The sequence below is a fragment of the Amborella trichopoda genome, chromosome 4 (assembly GCF_054954075.1).
Source record: "Amborella trichopoda isolate Santa Cruz 75 chromosome 4, AtrichopodaSantaCruz75HAP2 v2.0, whole genome shotgun sequence".
In the NCBI taxonomy this organism is placed as follows: domain Eukaryota; kingdom Viridiplantae; phylum Streptophyta; class Magnoliopsida; order Amborellales; family Amborellaceae; genus Amborella; species Amborella trichopoda.
Genome location: NC_142339.1, coordinates 50,606,436 through 50,629,742, shown reverse-complemented (window position 1 = coordinate 50,629,742; position 23,307 = coordinate 50,606,436). Strand labels below are relative to the sequence as shown.

At 37.0% G+C, this 23,307-nt stretch overlaps 2 protein-coding genes and 1 non-coding gene across 3 annotated transcripts; 1 reads left to right on the top strand and 2 right to left on the bottom strand.

Moving 5' to 3' along the window:
- Positions 1-2,392: 2,392 nt before the first annotated feature.
- Positions 2,393-22,677, bottom strand: LOC18422333 (T-complex protein 1 subunit zeta 1). Its single transcript, XM_020666062.2, is given in 12 exon segments — positions 2,393-2,773; positions 2,883-2,985; positions 2,988-3,054; positions 7,821-7,915; positions 8,115-8,313; positions 12,568-12,613; positions 13,207-13,313; positions 15,201-15,293; positions 18,088-18,135; positions 18,341-18,492; positions 19,220-19,355; positions 19,452-22,677. Coding segments are annotated over 12 exon segments (1,341 nt in total). The 5' UTR covers positions 19,668-22,677; the 3' UTR covers positions 2,393-2,694.
- Positions 17,105-17,198, bottom strand: LOC148782558 (small nucleolar RNA Z43). Its single transcript, XR_016055193.1, has one exon. It is a non-coding gene; the product is annotated as a small nucleolar RNA Z43 (small nucleolar RNA).
- Positions 19,858-22,443, top strand: LOC18421960 (pentatricopeptide repeat-containing protein At4g19220, mitochondrial). Its single transcript, XM_006826725.4, has one exon. It carries the CDS (start codon positions 19,858-19,860, stop codon positions 22,441-22,443), a length of 2,586 nt encoding a protein of 861 aa, XP_006826788.2.
- Positions 22,678-23,307: the final 630 nt, after the last annotated feature.

Genomic DNA, 23,307 nt, shown 5'->3' with positions numbered 1-23,307 from the left:
TACATATTAGATTGGCAATTATACTAGAATGTCTTTACGAACTGCTACCTTTCTAAATTTGAGCCCAAAATATTTGACTGGTTATTTTTGAAATGTTATTGAAAGTGACTGTTATCAATGGTTTCAGTGAAATTCATATTAATAATTTCAGTGATATGTTGAGTACATGATATTGCTGCTTTCGAATGTTTAAAGAGATTTAGAAATACTTTAAGTATGCAAGTGGACTCATCCGATTAGCCGGTGAGGTATAAGTGGACATATCCGGTACGTCGGTAGGGATTAAGTGGACTCATCCGGCACGTCGGTGAGGTATAAGTGGACCTACAGGGATTAAATGGACCTATCTGGGACGCCGATAGGGATTAAGTGGACTCATCAGGACGCTGATGGGGTATATAGGTGACCTACTTGGGACGCCAGTAGGGTATTTTGTGAAATTTTTTGAATTATGCACTGACGTTAAAATGTTATACGCATTTCAATTATTCGAATTATACTTAATTATGCATTTTTTAAAGTGAAACTGTTGATGCATTTCTGTTAATAGATCTCTTTTTTGAAAATATTGATATCTTTCAACCATGATTATTTTTAGGATTATGATGATCACCTCCTGAGTAGCCAAACTCATCAAATTATAGTAAACATTTTTTTCAGGATAACTGCGGTTTCATTTTGAATTCCCATTCAGGATCAGCTCTGAAAGATATTGTAGTTGTGCTTAACTTTCTTTTGTTACTTTGTAAGAATTCGCCACTATAAATTTGTCCTATCAAGAGATGTATATATGTTTTGACTGTCACATCTCAAGAATATCTGTATTGTAAATTCCTGGGGCGTGACAAAGCTATTCCTTCAACCTAAGTAAAGCCCATTGCTATTAGCCTAGCCTTATATCTATCAATTGTCATGTAGGTTTAGTTTTTCAATGTAGACTAATGGCCTTTTTGCTTTATGATAGATCCACTAAGGTCCATGTCTTAATGTAAACTTTTCTAAAGCTTCATTCTATGGTAAATTAAATTTGCATGGTAAGCTTGAATAATCATCAATAAAGTTGATCAAATATTCATGTCTTCCAAAATTTCAACATTTAATCTTTGACGATTTTCAGTATGTCTAACATCTTTTGTGCTTATTACTAAGGAAATGGTTTTCTATATATTTACCTTGTAAACAAATTTGACATTTGAATTTTCCTATTTCTTAATAAGAGATTAAGTTTTCTTTCATCATTTGAGACAATTTTTCACAACCGATGTTTCTTTAATTTTCTATATCATACACTAAAGCTTTCTAGAATAAGAGGAATAAGTAATATAAGAGGAAGGTGGTACTTTTATTCCATTGATTTCAACGTTGGCATAAATTTCCACAAAGAGTGGCCTTTGCTACAACCATCTCATCCTTTATAAGAGTCCTTTTACCCAATTTTACATTCATTTTAAAACCATCGATATCAACATTGGACAAGGAAATGAGATTATGCCTCACTCGAGGACATGAAAAACGTCAATGCAAATAAGAGTATCCTCATTAGGAAGAGGAAGTTTCGCAGTCACCTCGAAAGAATTTAACCTCTAATCACCCATCTTCTTTTCTTAAACTCTATGACATACTCCTTGCTTGTGGTGATAATACCTTATCGCCACAATAAAAGATAAGATACAATAAAATTTCATCTCATGTCTCACAATTTCTAATCCTCTATTTCAAATTGACAATATTTTTAGGATAAATATTCATAATTTAACACTCTAAAACTATCATATATTAGGAATAGTTGAGTAATCCAATAATCTTGACATGATACAAACCAGTTAAACATAAAATAAAATAAATAAAGCATTATAAGTGAACAAATTAAATTAAACTTCTCAAATTAACAAGCTTGGCGCATTTCCTTAGCCAGGGCGGGCAATAAGCTGGACAGGCCAAGCCCTACAAAACTAGGCTTGAGCCTAGCCCAAGTACTGCACCTAGACCTGAGAAAGAATAGGGTCAACCCAGTTCGGCTCAGCCCAACCTTTTTTTTCTTATTTTTTTTCTCTTTCATTCTAAATCAAGCTTATCTTTAATGCTCATATAAACTACAAAGTCCCTGCGGGAGAAGTACGAAAAAAAAGAAAAGCCCAATCAATGTTTTGTTTGTTTTTCGAAGTAAATAATCAAATCCGAACACTAAGCCCAACTAACACAAATGCTGCATGACCAGGACGAGATCAGGTTCACGCATTCCAAAATGCCTTTCATATGTAATATTTAGAAAACAAGCTTTCTCATCCATGTTCCATTTATTACTTTTCAATAAGAAGCAACATTCTTTAAACAAGAGAAGACACTTGCAACCACCCTGGATTACCCTCTGTGAGAGAGAGAGACTCAAGTATGCAGCATTCATTTTCTAATTATGGAAAAAGTGCCCACAAATTTCACAAGCATTTGGTCTCTGCCGTTTTAAAAAGAGAACAATATAGTACAAAGATTTCAGACCTACCCATTCTAAATCACCCACAAAACTCTAATCATGGAAGAGGATCCAAGAAGATGGAGCTTTTCCCACCCACTAAACAAGAACCGCGCACACACTCAAGGCAAACCCCAACAATCTCCCCACTCTTCCAAGTTAGTATCTTAAACTCAAGAGAAATCCAAACAAAATCATGGCATGGTTACAAAAATTTACTTTCTTCAAGCTAGGGGACTAAGTTGGCTTCGGCCAGCACGAATAACTTCATCCACAAGAAGCAATTGGGAAGCAATCACAGGCCTGCATCAAATAAAATAGGCTAGTTTGTCCAGATGAAAAAGAACATAAAACGGGATCCCAAAAAAGAAGTTATTGACATTCTTAGAAAAAACAAAAAACATTATTATACCCAGAGTTTCTGATCTGCCGCTTCACAGAGTAGTTGTCAAAAATACCCTCCATTTGGGGGTCAATTGGTTCCCCAGTGTGATGGTTCAACCCCACAATGTTACCCCTTGGACAGTCTTCTGTATATTGTTCACTAGGTGCTGCCTTGCTGCAACTTCAAAAGCACCTGCCCCCTGCCAAAGGATCATCCACCAGTATATAGTGAAACATGTCTCAGCACCATTCACATTCATTTTATAGTAACAATCACTTCCGAATTAATGTGAATATCAATTTGAAGTCTCGTAAAGCCAATAAAGAACTATAATCATTAAGGAAAATATCAAATTTATAAGCGTTGACAGGTAAAACAATGACTAGCTTTACAAGCTCTCTCTCTCTCTGCTCTCTGCTCTCTGAGGCCAATTTCTCTCTCTATCAGGTCTCACCATCTCTCTAAGTAGATTAGGACTTTCATTTTTATAATTTTTTATATGTTACACTGAAAATTATTATTATTTTTTTTAACAATAGATAATACTGAAAATTAGGGTATCCATTTTGTTTTGAAAGTTAGGATTCTGCCTTTTTTGTGATTTTCAATAGATTATACTGGAAAATTATTTTCAGAAGGTTACGCTGCATTCTTTTTTAAGGGTGCCGTTTGTTTAGAGCCTAGGGTCTAAACAATCAACTTAAAGCCTACCTTCAAATAGTGTCGAGAAATGTGGTTTCAATACTATAAATCTTTTTGACATCCTTAAAATATATTTTTATCTTTATTTATAAAGTATAATGCTTCAAAAATAGTGTAGATAGACAAATCTATGAAAACTTGAAAATCTTGAAAATTGACAGTCCAAAAAAGCGTTATAAAATACACTATTTCGAAAACTTGAAATCCATTTTTTTCACATGTCCAAGCATCTTGATGTCGAGATCATTAATTTGAGAATATTTGGGCATCCTCTAGTGAAATTTTTGAAGTAGGTTGTTATTTCATTGTTTAGACCCGCTGCTCTATATAAACTATATACCCTTTTTTTAAACAATATATTATACTGAAAATTAGGGTTTTCAAGAGGGTTTTGATTTTAAAATTAGATTTTTGGATTTTTGTATTTTCAGTAGATTATGCTGAAAAGTAAGGTATCAAAAAGAGAGTTTTGATTTGAAATGGGATTTGAAAAATACTGAAAATTACCAAATGAGGGTTTTCATTTGAAATGAGAGTTTTGAATTGCAATCATATTAGAAAATTTCAATTACAGTGAGCGCACTAAAAAATTTATAATAGTATTAAAAATTTATAACTGATCATTCACTGATAATATAAACTGAAAATTGTCTATATTGAAATTGCTATAATGATTATACTGAAAATATATAGTGATCATATTAGATCTCTTAAAATTATAATGAAATTACTTATGGTGATTATACTGGAACAATTCATAGTAATTATACTAAAGAATTCTATACATATTGTATACTGAATTTTCAATAAGCTGAATTTTTTTAGTATAATGGTGTGATTATACACACTGAAAATTTTGATTATATTGAAAATTTTCGATATACTGATCATATAATCAGTCGCATTTTTTGGTTCATCAATGCTATTTATGCTTTGTTCTTGTTCTTCTACGTTTTTAATTCGTAAAGTATAATGCTTTCGTGTATGAAATGCTTTGACAATGAATGCAAAAATCTTAACCGAAGCATGACATGGTCTAGCTCCTCATTTCCCCTAAGGACGCATAGTTTCAACATTTGAGATTATTATACTTCCATCATGCCCGTTATTGTCCTCTGAGACCCAAGCTGTTGGGGTCTCATGACTCAACATTTGTCCTTGGAGGCCCCCTAGTTGTTCGGCCTAAACTTCATTTGGCTGTATCTTTTGGCTCCATCTCCCTCTGGCTCTCAAGCATTTAAATGGATGATTTTGGCAGGGAATAACACTGCGCATAATTTTGAGACCCAAATAAACCAGCACCCACTTTGTTGGATGCTTATTCTTAGGCTTACCATATGGGGATTAGAAGTAATCACCTATGTTAATTAGTGATTCAAAAACGGACTGCCCAGCTCCTGGGCAGCCGCTTCGGCGGCCTAGAGGGCCTAGGAGCATCACCCAGGCACAGGCGCCAGAAAAAGGCGGAAATCCTTTGGTGGCCACCTAGGCACTTAGGAACCTGCCTAAGCATGGCGCCTAGCGCCCAGCGCGGGGCAGCCGCCAAGGGCCTGTGCCCCACCAAGAGGCAGAAAACCCATTCGGTAGGGGCAGTTTTTGTCTTCTTTTTTTTTTATACTAAAGGGCTAAATTGTGGGTTTAAGGTTTATTTGAAACCTAAAACCCATTTTAGACTGAGAAAAACCCCCAAAAAACTAGTTTTTGGTGATTTATTTAGGATCGAAGAATTTTTCAAAATTAAAAGAAATTGATCAAAACATCACCTATTGATATTAGATTAAATTTTTAACTTTTAACTATGTCTATGTGTGGAATGTGGGCCACACTTACTATCAATCAGACTATGGATAATTTATAATTGAATATATGGACTTATGGTTATACTCAATTGTGCTCCTATGTGTTGTGTAGTATACTTTTGAATTTTGATGTGTGCCTTTAATCCCTAATTCTTATATTTTATACAATATACATTTATACTTATACTGTTAGAGACTATAGAGTCATTTTTTTTCCTACTGGGCTGCCTAGACCATCCGCCTAGGCATTGGGCAATCTGGAACCCCAAGACACCTAAGACCCGCCTAGCACTTTTTGAAACATTGATACTAATCTAAGTGGTGATTGACAATGGCAATCATTTCTTTGTTTTTAAAGTTTTTTTTTTTTTTTAATTGACCCAAAATTAGTGTTTGTGATTATAAGTTTTGGGGCACAAATGCCTTAAGATGCTTCAAATTAACAACTAGAAGAAAATAAACTATCACGGACGAGGGAGAGAAGGATCAATGGTCACTTTCCTATATATCGAACGCTAAACCCTGAAAAGGCACACTAATGTCTTCTAGATGACAAATAGAAGTAAAATAGATTTCAACTGTCAAAATAATTATGAAGTCTCTCTTGCAGGAAAGTTGAACCTCAAGTTTTCTTAATTCATCAATCAGCAATACGTTTTCACCTCTATCTGTAGGGGTTTCCCCTTCTTTGCATCTCATTTTCAATTATATTTATCTATAAAGTGAGATCCATATAAAGTATATGATAGATAATCAACCCATTCTTGGATCTGATGCTCCTAAGAATAAGTCTAACGAATAACAAAACACTACTTGCTACCGAGACCCCATTACACAAATAATAGCCTGCGTTGATGGCATTTCCTTTTGTGATATTGGAATTATGTCTTTGATTCTCTCTAAAAGAAGCAAATATGAGGTATACAGGAGACTCGAGAAAATCGACAAATGGGAGGGAGAGAGGGTGTGTGTTCACATGTTAAAGAGTAAGTTATTGATTAATTGAATGATGAATTTTTCCTCAGAACTGTCCATTTTGTTACTAATGCTATGGATAGGTTATGACACAAAAACTTTCATCAAATGGACAAATATCAACCTCTAATCAACAAACTATGCAACAAACTGTTAAAATAGGCTAATTTTCATATCCATGGGTACCCAATTTCAAAGGTTTAACCAAACAAGGTAAATTGAAATCGCCAGGGAATCTAATAAAGTTACCAACAAGGGTTCCCAACATCCAGGGCTCCATTTCCAGGGCATCCATTCTCCTGGGCACCTAGCTTCAAGGGGAAACCGCGAACCCCAAGATCAACTCCGAAGGAAAAAGGTCCAAATTCTCAAATTTTATCCTATAGAACTTTGCCAGAAGACTATCCCATAACCCTAAATAGAGAACTGTAACTTTCACTTAATAACTTGCATTCTCCTTGGACATGATTTTTATTGCTTAAAAGAGGTTATAATTAAAGTATTCTATAATAATTGATACTTCAAAGGACTTACTTCAAAGCCAGTAGAATTCAGCAGTATTTAAACCACATTTTCAATAAAATTTATAACAAGATAATTTCTAACATATAGCCTTTCCTCACTTAAATTTACTGTTATAATAAGCGAGGTGCATCTGTATTTGGATCACACTTAACAGAGCACCTCAAGCTATTTCTCATGGACATCATAAAAGCTAGTACTTTCTTTTTTTCCTTTTTATTTTGCTTTTCACAGATTGGAACCATTTAGAATTGTCACCATTAATTTTGGCTTCTATTTCACTTATGGCTACATTTCTTATACAGTAGAACTAAAGAAAAGCGGAGGGGAAAAAAACACAAAGGAAAACGCTTAAAAAATTACATCCCCATTGCATTTTACAATTTTTACAATTTTGTTTTTTTTTAATGTTAACTCATGAGACCTGATGAGAATGGAGCTCTAGATGTCACGTCATGGCACCCGCCACCGGTACCAACTCCTCCTAGAGCCCATTCTAAATTTTTTTATGAATTCTTTTTCTAATATTATAAACTACAGACAGTGGAGTGATCATCGTTCCTGCTACCTATCGTAAAATACTGGAGGTTACTAAATATTGGATTATCAAAACATAAATTATAAGAGAGTCTAGTGCAAAAAGCTGAAAGTTGAAAACTTGCTAACATAAAAGACAAAAGAAAATAAGTGATAGGGCTTTTCCCTTTGAACAATCTCCCCAACTACATTAGGGGATCACAATCTGGATTGAAATTAACATATGGTTGATTTCCTATGATGAAGAAGGATTTCCTTTACAAATATGTAGCATGAAATAATACCCTTCTTTTGCATGTGATGTTAGAGATCTTCAACCCAAACTAGGAGCTATCACTCCTAGTTTTGATAATCAAATACAAAGAAGATAGCAAATTCTATTTGCTTTTAGAATATATCATATTAAGTGCATTGAGGTTGCGATGCTCACCAAAATTACCGCTTCGTCTTCAATTCTATTTTTGACAGATCTCAGACCATCACGGACAGCATCCTTGATCTGAGCAATAGTGTGATCATTTGGCCCTGAAAACATCATAATTCACATTTTCAGTCATGCAGTATAAAGCTTTACAAGGAACATCAGTTTGGAGGATGATTCCTGGAATAATTGGCTCGCTAATACATGTGGAGACACAGTTCAACATCAAATGAATAAAAGCCTGGTCTCCTGCATAAGAAGATAGTCACTTTGCAAAAACTTTTGGGGAGAAGATAGTCATACCTTTGATTAAGATGGTACATGAGGAGCGATTCCTCACATTCTCTATGTATTTCTCCTCACCAAGGACACGCTCATAAACAAGGCCAGCCCATCCAAGGCATTCTGGAGACAAGACATCAACAGAATTGACTTCCTCTTCCCCACAGGCCAAAACAAGGTGCTCCATATTTCTCCTTTTTGTTCTCCTTAGAGCAATAATCTATAAAAAACAGAAACTCGGCAGTTGGCCCCATATAAAAATGAGAATCGATCTTCAGTTGAAGCAGTCGGGCAATAGTTGTTAAGGGAAGTTCAACAAGTAATTTGAGGGTCCACCTTTTTCCCCCAAAAACATAGGATACATTCAATTCTTTTGTTTATCAACATTAGAATGTCTATAACTTGCCAATAAGGTAGAAGACAAACAGTCTAATGAAAACAACCATTTATAAGGCAGGAGATAATAAAAGATTTCCAAAACTAATGACAGAATACTAATATGTAAATATGAATGCATCCATGTTTTCCCATTTACCTTGTAATTATAAACATAAATAAACCTTTCTCAGATGCCTTAAATAACATACAAAAGCAATTAATCTTCCTTGTAAAACACGTACTCGATAGAAACAGCAATATGTCATAAACATACATGAGTATATATTTGACTACACTCATTTTCTCATCATGATAAAATCGGACAATTGATAAATGAGATCTCTAGGCTGAAATCCAGGTATTGGAGTACTCCACTGGGCTAGTCCGGAATGGTGGTCCACTTATCTCGAATGACCCAACAAGCCTATTCCCCACAATCTATGGCAAGGAGACAAAATCTGGCTTTGCCGAAGTCCTTCCACTCAAGCATTCCAACTCTTCATTCTCAATGGATTACAGGTGCACCCATGGGAACATCGGAGTGCTCACATACAGGGTTCCTCTCAAGGCACATGTGTACTAGCCCTTCTTAGTAGGATCATACATTAAAAGAGTGGCTTCCCGTTCAACTGTGAGTGCACGTCATAGGGTGCTGTTGTGTAACGGTACCGACTCATGTCCCTTGAGTATTGACCATCCTATACAGGGCTATTACTCTAAAGATAATTTGGATCTATATTCTCTTTTTGATATCTCTTAGCCCTAGCCAACACACCAACACTAAGGAATACTCTAGATATAGCCCTGACTCAGAGGTGACCCACAAACCTCTACAAGTATCTTTCTCTCATCGATGTCACTCATTGCCTCATGCACTCGGGGAATATGATTATGGGCCTTAGTACACTAAGCACTCAAAATCGCTCACTCCCACTCAGTAAGAATCTTAGCTTTAAGGCCTTGAAAGGCCATAAATCCAGCATTCTCCCACTTGACCTTTTGAGGCCTTATACACATAAAAGACTCTCTTATCCTCATGCATACTCACACATACTCAAGCATACTCACATACTCGATATCGATATACTCATAACATACTCATATCATGCAAGAGAGTAAATATGCACGCTATGTTCCAAGAGAGTAAATATTCAAGCTATGTTAAACTCCTCGACCTCATACCATGTACAAGTTTCATTAATACATTAGTAGCCCAGCCTTTAGTTAAGGGATCCGTATACATAGCCTCGATAAGAATATAAGCCACATCTACCTCACCTGCCCCAACTTCATCTCTCACATGATAATAATGTGCCCTTATGTGCCTTGACTTGTTATGGAACCTAGGCCCTTATGCCATTGTGCTGGATGTGATGAAGATGATTGAGAAATTTCTTTATCCATGTCTCCCTTGGATGCGGATCATAATTTCACGTACTCGGCTCCTATAGTATAGAGAGCCACTCTGTCTTGCTTCTTGGTGCGCCAAGATATGGCACCATCCCCATATATGAAAACATAACCTAATGTTGAAGTCATCCAGATCTCCTTGGTAGTCGGAATCCAAGTAACCCAAGACACTTAACTCACTCACATTCTCATAGGTCAAGGCATAATAAATGGTTTCTTTCAAGTATCTCATGATTTTGTTAACGATTTTCCAATGTTCAATTTTGGGGTCACTTTGAAAGCACCCTATTAAGCTTTGAGCAAAAGCTAGGTCAGGCCTTGTACCCAAGGTCGCATACAGTAGTGAACCCACGACACTCCTATATGGTGTACTCTTTCCAACTCACTTCTCTCATAGTCCTCTCTTAGGCTCGTATTGATACTTAATTTATTCTGCTCTCAACAGGTGTATCAATGGGCTTGCACTCACTCATCCCGAATCTCTCAAGAATCTTCTTACAATATGTGGATTAGGATAATTGAATAGTACGGGCTGGTTCACATGTATTATTTGGATTCCCAACACATGAAACTTCTCCTATGTCCTTCACGTCAAAGTTGTTTCATAGCTTTGTTTCCCTTATTAGGTCTAATGTGCTACATGCTACTAGAATAGCATCCACATATAAGGTTATCAATTCTAAGGCCAATGACCTTATGGAGAGGGTATGCATAAAGCCAAAAGCTCTAGAACCATCGGAACTCAATATCAAAACCTATGACAAGACAAGACATCAAGCCAAGGGAATTCTCCCCCTTAGTCACCAAATAGGACTTGCAACCATCATTTGGTATTAGGTGTTCGGTTCATTAAGTTATAAGGTTTGTAATAAAAATATGTTTTATAACATGTGATGTTTTAGTTGTCCCAAGGAGTTTTGCCACATGTGGGATGGAACATATGTGCCTAGGTTGAGACTAGCTAGGAAATTATGATCTAAACCCTAAGTATTAAAATGGAAGTTGTTCCTTGATCTGCTTTTGTAGGTGGCTTGATTCTCTTAGCTAACCCCATGAGAATTCTATAAAATGGCAAATTGTGATTGGCTTGTCTATGACATATTATCCTAGTTGGAGTATCTTTTCTAAATTATCATAAGGGCGCCCCTATCTTTGTGGTGTTTTATACTTTCACAAAGATTTATGGACAATTATGGAATGACTAAATGGCATATGAGGAAAATTTTTATGGAACAACGACAATTTGGTAGAATGGCGTAATCTAGAATTCTATGAAGTGCTAATGGTGTGTAAATCACATCCATTGATCTTGATGGTTAGGCATGGATGTGTGGTTAGGATCATATGCCTCACATGTACCATAAATGAATAGCATTAAGGATTTAGATTCTTTCACTTACAAATATTTCACTGCCACAACTCTATATAAACCCTTGCTCCTCATTCTCAATACACTTGTGAACCATCTTAGAAAGAGTGAGAAGAGTGTAACCTTGTAACCTTCATGACCCTCCTATTGCGTTCTTTCCATTCATTCATTAAGCTTCTTCCGCTTTCCCTTGGTGAAGCCTCATGAACATGGTGGTCCATGCTAAGCTCTAAGGTGTCTAGTCCTCATGATCTAAGGTAATCATCTCTACCATTTCCTTCCTATTTTACGCCTTTACCTTATAGTTTGCATGTTGTAATTCATCCGTTACAGCAGCATCTTCATCTTATTCTCTTGAGTTTTTGGTTACCCTTTTATACTATGCATGTATGCTATATAGTGTGAATAGTCTAGTCCTTGGACCATTCTATTAGACATCAGCTTCTTTAAAGCTTTGGGCACCTGATTTTTTATGAGATTTTAGGCACTCTTTCATGAGAACCAGTGAGTATTTTGTGGCCATTTGAGTATCATTCACTGAAGTATTAGACAAAAGTGTTTGAGAAATTGTCCCATTATACATTACTACATGGTCATATTCATGTGCTCCATATGAGTTATTTTCATTTGGCTTCACCAAACTGTTCTGTTTTGTGCTTTAAAGATTCACCAACCAAACTTGTGCTCTGCAACCAAACCGGGGTAACCCCTTCAATTAGCCAACTTTTTATCTCCCCATCATTCATTCAAAAGGTTGTCATTTTCCTTTGGAGACCTTTGCTAATGGTGATTTTATGAACATTATGCGGTGAACATAATTCGAGGATCTTCAGAGGGAAATTCACAGTGAATTTACTTGAGAAAGCTTGCAATCTTACTATTTTTGGGAGAAAGCATGCAATCTTACTATTTTTGGGCCGAATTTTAAGCCCCTAAAACATCTCTACTGTCTAAGACAGACTTTTTCTCTCACTAGGAAAGTATCATTAGCTTGAGAACTCCTAGACCTCTTGCTCTTCCTAATGGCTCCACCAGTCAAAAGGTCCATTAAGCTGAACTTCGATAACTCCCTCAAAAACCCCGGTCAGGGTGGTTTCACAATTTTATTCCAACATCAATGGCCAAACTCTTTTTCTTTCTCTGGTTACCTTGGCTTAGGTGATTCTACCAAGGCCAAAGCCAATGCACTTATGGAAGGTCTTAGGTTGCGGAGAATCTCTGTTAGTGGAAGGTGATAACCCAAACATCATCCAGGGGGTCAAAAGATTGAATATGAGTCCATGGAGATTAGACCCCATTTTTTATCGCATCTTTTACCTGTGTAAGCATCTTCACGTTGGATTCCATCATATTTGGTGGGAAGCTAACACATAGGGGGATGCGTTATTCAGAGTTGAAGCTGCCAGCTTGGGGCACCCTCCAGGGTCCTAGTGTTTTCTTTTCGTGGACTTTTACTTATGTATATTTCTTGGTCTAAGAAGGGTGAGGACCATAAACTTTCCCTTAACTTGTCCCAAGCCTGATAAAGGATGTGGGTTGTGTTAGGTAGGCAGCCAACGTACAACTTTGCCAAATCTTTCCTTGAATCCTGAATCTCCAGGATTCATGTAGCCGATCCCAAATAGTTGGAAAAAGGCTCTGCTGATGATGACGAGTCTATTGTCTCTGGTTTACTGCACTAAATAGAAATTCAGCATTTAATATATATAACAAGCTCCATTAAAGAAACATTGTTTTTCCAACTGGTCATTGATGGAGAAAGATAATTGATGAGAACAAAAACTACAATTTCTATTCTAGATGGAGTTTATAAATTGAAAATTTAATTTAAGGCAAGCATGGCATGCCCAACCCATCCTTCTAATAACTTATACATGCTCTACATTTCCAGAGAAAAAAAAAACATTGCATGCTCTTCTACCAAAAACTTGTACACACTATCAAGTCTATACGGACCTCTTCTCATACTCCAATGAGACGTTACAAGTCAAAATATGGCAATTCTCAGCAGGTCTCTTCATATCTGGATGTCCGGATCTGTGATCAAGAACGAGACCTTCCACCTAGCAAAATAACAATGGCCAAAAAGTGGAAAGAGTATGTCTAGTGAATTCAAAAAAATTTCATATAAAGGCAAAAAGTCTATCCATAATAGCGAAGGCCAAAAATTCAACAATTTCACAAAAATCAAAAAAATGAGTAACATAGCGAAAACAAAGGTTACTTCAAATAAATCAAATCCTCATTGGGCAATTAATGGAATGAATCATGATAAATATTAAACTTTAGTCAATTAGAAATGATGGTGTGGAATAGAATCCTAAGCCCTCATGGATGCAAAGGAAGAACTAACATTATTTAGAGAAGAAAACAATTATAAATATTTGAGAGAAATGGACAATCTAAACCGTAAGCACCAGGATGGATCTTTTTTACATAAGCAAGTAATATCCCAAAACCCATCAAGCAACACATTCGTTTAAACAAAAATTTACATTCCCAAATTGAGAGATTCTCAAGAAGCTTCTGCACAACAAATATATTCATGCCTAGTGAATTTGATCAACAGTGAGGGTAGCATGGCAAGGAGGCCACATTTGAGTGGGGACTAAAATATGGTTCTAAGGCGATTATGACTAGCAGCAGTGAAGAAACTACGAAAGGGTTTGGATCACGGATCTCCAAGGCTGAAGCTGTGGCATACCACAAGATACCTTTCAGTTCAAGCCCAAAGTTTTATGCACAATTGTTGCAAGTATAGGTAAATGATTCCGTCTTGCATACCGGCTACTGCTTTCAAATTCCATGCTTCTAATTCTGCTATAAGCACCAAACATATCCACAACACTAGACAACATGCATGCACTTCCCTAAAAATCTAAGCAACCAAAACCCAACTCCCTGATACTAAATATACTTCAGTAAATTTTCATGGGGCTTCATAAGGTTTCTTCACATGAAAATTAGAATAAGAAAAAAAATCGAAGTTTACACACATCCGATCTCCTATACACTCCACACTTCCTAAGTGCTGCATGAGAGAGCATGTTTCCAGCAGAGAACAAAAACTCGTCTTGTGTCGGAAAACTTCCCTAAGTTAATTCTGCTCGTCCAGTGAGAATTCTATGAATGAAAAACTGGGTATGAGCTAAGTTTTCCTTGCATGTAATTGTCTACAGGTATTTGACACATGATTTTCTTGAATTGTAATTTTTCTGCAAGCATTTGATACATGATTTTCTTGAATGTGGCAGCATTGTTAACGTCGTAGGAGACAAGCTGGGTTCGATTTCCATTACAGACAGCTTTATTTGCTTCAAGAGAACAATTGGAAAATCCATCAAGTTTTTTCGAGTTAACTATTTGACTCGATGAGTCAAATCAGTTTTGGCAGGGACTGAGTCCTTAATCAAGTTTATGCTTTTGAACACCGGTTTTTAGCCATTTCACCAGAAACTAAACAACCAATAATTGAGTTCCTTTTCTTCATTAAACAATTGTAAACATGATTACTGACTGCCACAATCAACTACTCAAAGGTTTAATGGAATGACTCTTAAAATAGTGGAAGTCCAATTGGTAATCGCTTTTCTCCAATAAAATGTTGCAGAAAATCAACTAATCCTTCTTGGGTGAAGAATAAATGTGTAGGTCTCCCTTACCCTTACTTCATTTCAGACCACCTAGATCAACAGTTGTACAACACTACTCACGTGGGAAACAAGTGATCATTCGTCACCCTTCCAAACCCTCTAAATGCCAAAATAAAGGAAGTCATTTTCAAAGATTGAACAACTCTTGATCATGCTCAAACAACTCACAGCATTTTCAAAGATCAAAGCATGAAAAAAGAAGGCCGCCATCACCTGTTGACTAATAATGTAAATGTAGAGCATCTAAAGCATGAGACATGTGCACCAACAATAGACAGCAAATTAAAAGTAACATACCAGGCGTGTGTCTACATCAAATTTGTGGCGCATAAGCATAATCTCAACCATGAATAAATCAATGGGTTCATCGGGCTTACGAATACAAAGCACCTATTGAGATCCAAAATAATTGTTAAAGGATGCAAATAAGACCAAAGTTAATAGAAAGGAGTTGTAGCACACTATAAACCATATGATACAATACATGTATAAAGAATGGAGTCAAACTTCTTAGAATTAAAAATTCAGCAACTTTGCAAGGAACATAATGTTATAGCAACATTGATACACCATTGCAGAAGCACATTGGGATCAAAGGCACTAGCATATGAGATGGAGTGACAGAGCAAGAGACCAGAGACCACAAAATACAAATAATAATTAAATGCCTGAGGTGAAGAGATGTAACTACATCCATAGAAAATTCATTATAACGGTGACAATATAATATGCAACATCATGTGGAAAACAAGATTTTTAATCATGGCCAAAAAAGAACATTTAATATCTTCTTCCAATGCACAATCACAACAATGCAACTTTACAGTAAATTATCACTAAAACTAAACATAAATTATAATTCTTTTCATATAAAATTTTTTAATCAATTAAAAATTACAATCTGAAACCTTCCATTAATTTAACTGACTACTTCAACAATTTTTTACGAAATCTAACTTTGAGTCTGCCACAATATTAGGTAAACTTTCCCAAAAAACTTATAGCCCCCAAATACTCCCATGACTAAATTTTCACTTTGATGTGTTTCTTTAATTATTTTACCTCTTCTCAACCGTTGTCATCGAACTCTTTTCAGTTTTGTTGGGATTCACCCTCCAAAATTTCAATTTCAATATTTTAACCTCTCACTAACACATCTTTGACATCACATAATTTACTTTTTGTTCATGTTGTCCGCTCCCTTTCTTTTTGCATGTGTGTGCAAATTAAATTAGTCCATATTCATCAACACTTTGCCATCACTGGACATCTCAGTGTGATGTAGATACATGTGTTTCTGCAAGGTTTAATTGCTCAGCTTGGGCTCAGGATTCAGCCCCTTCCCAAGCCTAGTAACCCAAGCATATCCAAGTTGTCTCATCCGAGTAAGGTACAATCCTTAAAATGCCTCAAAATAAGCAAAAAATAAAAATAAAAATACCAAAAATTCAATAAAAGATCAGAAAAAGGGGAAAGAGAGGGAGACACTCTGCTACATAGAGGTAGAGAGAAATGAACACTAGGGGTGGATTTCTGCCCCTTTTCTGAGAGAAAGCGATGAAAAAGGGAGGGGGGATTCTGCCCCCTTAAAGAGAGAAGAAAAATGAAAATTGGGGGCAGATTTCCATCCTTTTAGATAGAAAGATGGAGAGAGAAAGAGAGATGAAATAGGAGGGCACATTTCCACTCCCCTTAAAAAGAGAGAGAGAGAGGGGTGAGAGATGAAAATAGGTGGGCGCATTTATGCCTCCCTTTTAGAGAGAGAGAGAGATGAAAAATGGAGGCCAAAATCGGGCCCCCTTTTTGCTTTCCTTTATCAGTAGACAAGAACATATATTACCCTTAGATCTAAAAGGTTTCCAACTTTCCATGTACCCCAGAAGGTACATGGGAACTCCCCCTAGCTACCACCTAAGGCCAAGTAACTACGCCAAGGCCAGTTAACTCGGCTGAGTTTTCAAACCTGGCTCCTAAAGCTGCATCATACATAAAGAGATCTCTTTGAAAGTTCTATACATCACTTCATGTGTTATTACTTCTTCTTACAAAAGGTGACTTCATGTTTATGCTTACAAAAACAGTACTTTCGTGTCTGTAAATTGTGCTCAAGGGCTTGCTGTTCTATATAGGCTGTACATCACGATTATTTTTGCTTAGTGAGTGAGAAAAAATTAGGTGAAGAGAAAGTGAGAGAACAAGAGGAACCCAGAATATGGGTGGTGATATATCAGAATGGTCAGCAAGGCCGATCACCATTACAACAAACAAGATCTAATGGGAAAAACGGGTGGGTGATGTGAGAGACAAGGACATCGAAGGGATGTGAAAAGATAAAGGAGACATGGGTTGAGGAGGGGCAAAAAACATCATGCCACAAGGACATCATTAGCATGATAATAAACATGTTTAGCATTTGGACAGGGAGCTAGGTGGGCCAGGCACCCTGTTTTACCAACCCATCTGCTTTCTTGTTCGCTTCCCTCTATATGTGCTTGAAAGTCATTTAAAACTAATCTTGATTTCCTCATATTGTTCAAAGAATAGAAGCAGTCATGGCACGAAATCCAGATAGGATGCCCATGAAATAACATTTTGGCAATCCCCTTCCAATACAAAGGTGGAACCCCATCTGTTGTCAAGCTTTATCGCTACCAGCTAATTGTCCAGTTTCTCTATGTAAGCCTCTCAGTTGTTAAGAAGTCTGCTATTCCGCTTAAAAATTCTGTCTATGTATGATCACTTAAATCATGCACAATCGGTAGATAAATACAGGTAACAACAAGCAGACATTTTTTTTGCGCTGTAGCACACATGTACATGTCAGATTAAAAAGGGCAGAAACAAATCCACTAAATTTGAAAACCCAAAGGGAACAAGAAGCCACACAAATTTTACTTTTGAGGCAATCAGCCACACAAAATTGCAACATCCATACAGAAAATACCGTGATTATATGAAAGGACACCCATACAAAAGTAAAAGGCTCTATTAAAACCATGTTTTCCTTTCTCCTGTCTTTTTGTGATTGTAGAGATGGATGGGGGAGCACACTAGGTGACACTTCAAGACTCTACAAGATAGAATTTTCCAACTGAAAGAATGCTTCAGTTGCTAGTAAACTATTTTGCACCATCACAAAGAGAATGACACAGCAGTATTTCAAATAACTTTAATAGCCACTCACCGCATTGACGACTATGTCAGTCAGCTGATCAGCCAGAGCTTCATATAGCTGTAGGAGTGAGAATGAAGAAAACCAATACAAGGATGTCAGCAAAGAATATTTATGCTGCCCATATTGCAAGTGGGATCATATAAATATAGCTGTAGGAGTGAGAACGAAGAAAACCAATACAAGGATGTCAGCAAAGAATATTTATGCTGCCCATATTGCAAGTGGGATCGTATAAATAAAATGTCTGAATAAATCCAACTACCTTTGTCCTGAGTGTTGTCCTTGCAACCATCTTAAGAATATCTTTATCAGGTTCATCGCCCATCACAACAGGGGTTTGGAACTTTTCAAGAAACTCTAGTGTGGCTCGCTCGGCAATTTCAAAACCATCCACCAAAACACGCGGATGCATGCCTTAGAAAATAGAATGAAAAAGAGAAAACTAGAACAGAAATACCTATCCAAATAATAATAGTAACAACAACAACAAGAACTAACAAAACACTAATTAATAACAAAAGAAGCTACACCAATGCATTAGCACTCCAAATGAGTGAGTAACAAGTTACACCAAAAAGAAGAACTTATGCACCATAAGCATGAGATTTAGTAATACATAGTTTTCTGCATTACTTCTATTGGTTCTTCACACTCCTTTTTACTCAGAAATGAGGAAATACGAGGAGATATGATGCTTTTGCTTCATGATTCCCCAGTTTGACACACTTTGGTAAGACACAGAAAAAAATTGATAACGTATTCATTAAGTAAGATATGGTACCATGGATCCCCTTAAATGAGTTGAAACTTCTTAGACATTATTTAATTGATGCATGCACATGTTTTTTCATGCACACAAGCATCCGAGTACACCCATGCCCCAAATAGAAAAACTCAAGTGTCTATAATATACACACAAGGTACTTTCCCAGATACCCATGCATAAATACATGTCACATGAGAAAGTCCCCACATATATATAGCTATAACTTAATACACTACTATCGAGAGTCGATCCAAGCAAAGAAATGCATACCATATTATTCACCCAAGAACATGAGATAGGTGAGGGAAAATGGAGCATGTCAACCAACATGTGCTACAGCGTGATGCAACACAGAAATTGGTGAAAATAACTAACCTTTGTCAATATAGCGTTCTGATTGCTTCATGAGCTCACCAATAAAGAGCACAGTGGATATTGTACCATCCCCACTTACATCATCTTGTGCAAGAGCTGTTCTTCCAATCATTATTGCTGTAGGATTCTGAATTTGCTTCAAAAGAAACAAAAAGCAATAATAAAACTAATCAAAGCCAAATAACAAAGCCCAAGTACTAAAGAGAGAGAGAGGGGAAGAGACTGTACATACCGTGCCAAACTTTTGTGAGGGGAAGGGGAAAGGCCGGAGCCATCGGTTCCTGAGTTTGACTTTTAACTTCACTTGATATGTAGAGATAGAGTGGCCTTGATCTATGCCCAGACTAGGCCTACTCTCACCCCATGCCCGCTTTCTCTCTCTAAAGGTCAGGGCCTGCGCCTCCCTCTCAGCCGTGCCGGAAGGCCGAGCTCTCCATTCCCACTGCATCAAGCTTGGTCTCCACCCCAACGATCCCTTTCTCCAAACCTCCGTCCTCCACTTTTATGCCAAATGCTTTCTCTCTCCAGAAGCCCAACAACTGTTCGACGAAATAACCCATCCAGACTTAAGCTCATGGAACGCGCTCCTTTGTGCTTATACTCATTGCCCCAACAAAACCTTTCTCTCTATAAACCTCATGAGGCAATCAGGCATCAAACCAGATTCAACCACGTTCCTCACTGCCCTTTCAGCCATTCGGTCGAATCTCTCTCTACAACAAGGCAAGTGTCTCCATTGCCTGGCTGAGAAGAGTGGATGTCTATCTCATGTTTCCTCTGCAACTTCTCTCTTCACCATGTACGCGAATACAGGTGAATTGGGTTCTTCTTGGTTTCTCTTTAAAAGCCTTCCTTTCAAAGATTTGGTGGCTTGGAACTCAATGATTGCTGGTTTACGAAGGAATGGGTGTTATGAAGAAGCCTTGGATTTGTTCAGGCAAATGCAAATGGACAATGTGGGGATTGATTCCGCTACTTTGGTAATTGTTCTCCCTGCATTATCCCATTTGCGACTTCTGACTTTGGGTATGTCCATTCATGGGTTTAGTTTAAGGCATGCATTGGACTCCGGGTTTTCAGTGGAAAATGCTCTCATTGATTTGTATGCAAAGTGTAGGGATTTGAGGAGTGCAAATACCATTTTTGAGAGATTGCATTTTAGAGAAACTGAAGCTTGGAATACGATGATTTGGGGGTGTTTACATTGCCAAAAGTCTGAAAATTCCATTGGGTTTTTCAAAAAAATGGTATTATCCAATGCCATGCCAGATTCAATAACTCTATCGGTCATAATTTCAGCCTGCCATGATTTAGGGAACCCAAACATTGGAAAGTCTATTCATTGTTGGGGATTCAAAAGAGGGTTTGGGAATGCTCATATTTCTATGTGTAATTCGCTCATTTCATTTTACTCAAAAATCAATGATATTGAATATGCTTGTAAGGTCTTTGAAGGATTGGTTTCTAGGGACTTGGTCTCTTGGAATTCAACGATCAATGCTTTCATAGAGAATGAAAGAGTTTCAGAAGCTTTTGGCCTTTTGGAAGAGATGGAATCAGATGGTTTCAAGCCTGATTTGGTTACTGTGGTGATTCTAATTTCACATTGCTCAAAATCAAAACTGTTGGAGCATGGCCAGTTTATACATGGATTTGTGATTCGAAGAGAATTGGGTTTGGATTTGACTGTGATTAACAGTTTGATAGACATGTACACAAAATGCTCTGATATAAAATCAGCAATGTTGCTTCTTGAAAGGATGGATGAGAGAGATTTGATCACATGGAACACCATGATTGCGGGATATTCAGATAATGGCCTTTCAAGAGATGCCGTGATTCTTTTTCGAGATTTGCTGAATTCTAGTCAGAGATGTAACCTAGCTACTTTAATAGGTGTTCTTTCCTGTTGTGACTGTTTAGAGTCACTTGCATTTGGGAGATTAATCCACTCTTGGGAAATCAAATCGGGTTTTTCACAAAACGTAGCTGCCCAAAATGCCACCGTCTTCATGTACATAAACTGTGGAGATTTAGAATCTGGGCTGTCAGTGTTCGAGGACATTTCTGTGCAAGATGTGGTTTCATGGAACACGGTTATAGTTGGATGTGCACAAACTGGATTTTGCAGAAAAGCCTTGGAAACCTTTGACCAAATGCTTCTTATACCTATAAATCCGGACCCTATTACCCTTGTGAGTGTTTCTAGTGCTTGTGGTGAGCTCAAACTTCTAAACCGAGGCATATGGGTTCATGGATATGTACTCAAAATTGGACTGGAATTCAATCTCCATCTAATCAATGCATTACTATCTATGTACTGCAAATGCAAGGATATCAAAAGTGCAGAGCTTATATTTGGTAGTATCCCTAATCAAAGAAATCTATGCTCATGGAATTCAATGATATCTGGTTATGCACAGAACAAACAACCCCATAAAGCCAGAGAACTCTTTTATCAAATGGATTTCGAGCCAAATGAGATGACCCTGGCTAGTGTTTTATCAGCATGTGCTCAACTAGGAGACTTCAAACTAGGGGAGCACATACATGATCATATTACTCAAAATGGGTTTGAACAAAATGCTTTTGTATGCACTGCCCTCATAGATATGTACGCCAAATGTGGAAGGTTAGAAGAAGCAATTCAGATATTCAAAGATGTTAGAGAGAGAAGCATCGTGTGTTTGAATGCAATGATTGGGGCTTACGGGCTTCATGGTTATGGAAGAGAAGCACTCTCTCTCTTCTCAGAGATGCTTTCTTTAGGGGTGAAGCCAAATGAAAGCACTTTCATCAGTGTTCTCAGGGCTTGCAGCCATTCAGGCTTGGTAGATGAGGGCTTGGCTCATTTTGACTTAATGTTTAAGGGCTTCGGAGTGAGCCCAAGTACTGAGCATTACGTGTGTATAGTGGACTCACTTAGTCGGGCCGGTAGGCTTAAAGAGGCTTGTGAGTTTATTAAGGCAATACCTAGGGAGCCTAAAGCAGGGGTTTGGGGTGCTTTGTTAAGTGGGTGCAAAGACAATGGTGATCTTGAGATTGGAAGGTTTGCTGCCGAGAGGGTATTTGGCTTGGAGTCTGAAAATGTTGGCTATTACATATCGCTTTCGAACATATATGCAGCTGAGAGAAGATGGGGAGATGTAGTAGAGATTAGGTCGAGGATCAAGGAGAAAGGGTTGAGAAAGATTGCAGGCTTTAGTGTTGTCGATGCTTGGTAGCACTCTCTATCTCTCTCTCTTCGCCCCCCCCCCCCCCCCCCCCCCCCTGTGTGTTCGGATTTGGTACGGCATGTACAATCAACCAGAGGTGTAATGATCAGAGTGTATTCTATCGTTAAAAGGTTGCCTTCTTACTGGATTGTGCATGACAATCTTAATGTACATCTAAATGATTCTTTTGATTAAAATTGTTTCAATACGGCCTTATGTACAAAATGAGTTTTTCAGATTAATTTGATTCTTTTTTTGTCTCCTTAAGTTTATTCAAATGAGAACATATTGAAAGGACACGTGTGATCTAGCAAAAGTATATATATATATATATATATATATATATATATATATATATATATATATATATATATATATATATATATATATATATATATATATATTTGAATTCTTTTCTTTTTCTCCATAGATCACTCATTAGAAGTCCTTTTCCAATATAATAACCTCAAATAAAAAAGAAAAAAGAAAAAAAAAAAACATTAAGATCTCAAGAACTTGAAGCTATTCAAATCATACTTTTTCATTAACAAGAGAAATCACTCATTTTATGCTTGGGAATAAAAGATATAATAAACTGAGTCACTACCTTCTGATGGTGTGGGGTCTAATGGTTATTCTTCAATTTAGACCGGAAAAGCAAGTTTGGACAAGCCACACCATTAGAACGTGAACCCTAAGTTAATTCCTTTAACAATCTAGTTTGAGAGAGAGAGAGATTCTTTTTTTACTACACTCTAAAACCCTTAGTCATAAATCTATAGTTGAGAGATGAGAGAGAAAAGAATTTCGTAGCTTATACTCTTAGCCATAAATCTGTAGTTGAGAGATGGGAGTGATAAAAACTTCATAGTC

Excerpts from the sequence above, each read along its gene's own strand:
- LOC18421960 (XM_006826725.4), top strand. The coding sequence starts at position 19,858 with ATGAGGCAATCAGGCATCAAACCAGATTCAACCACGTTCCTCACTGCC.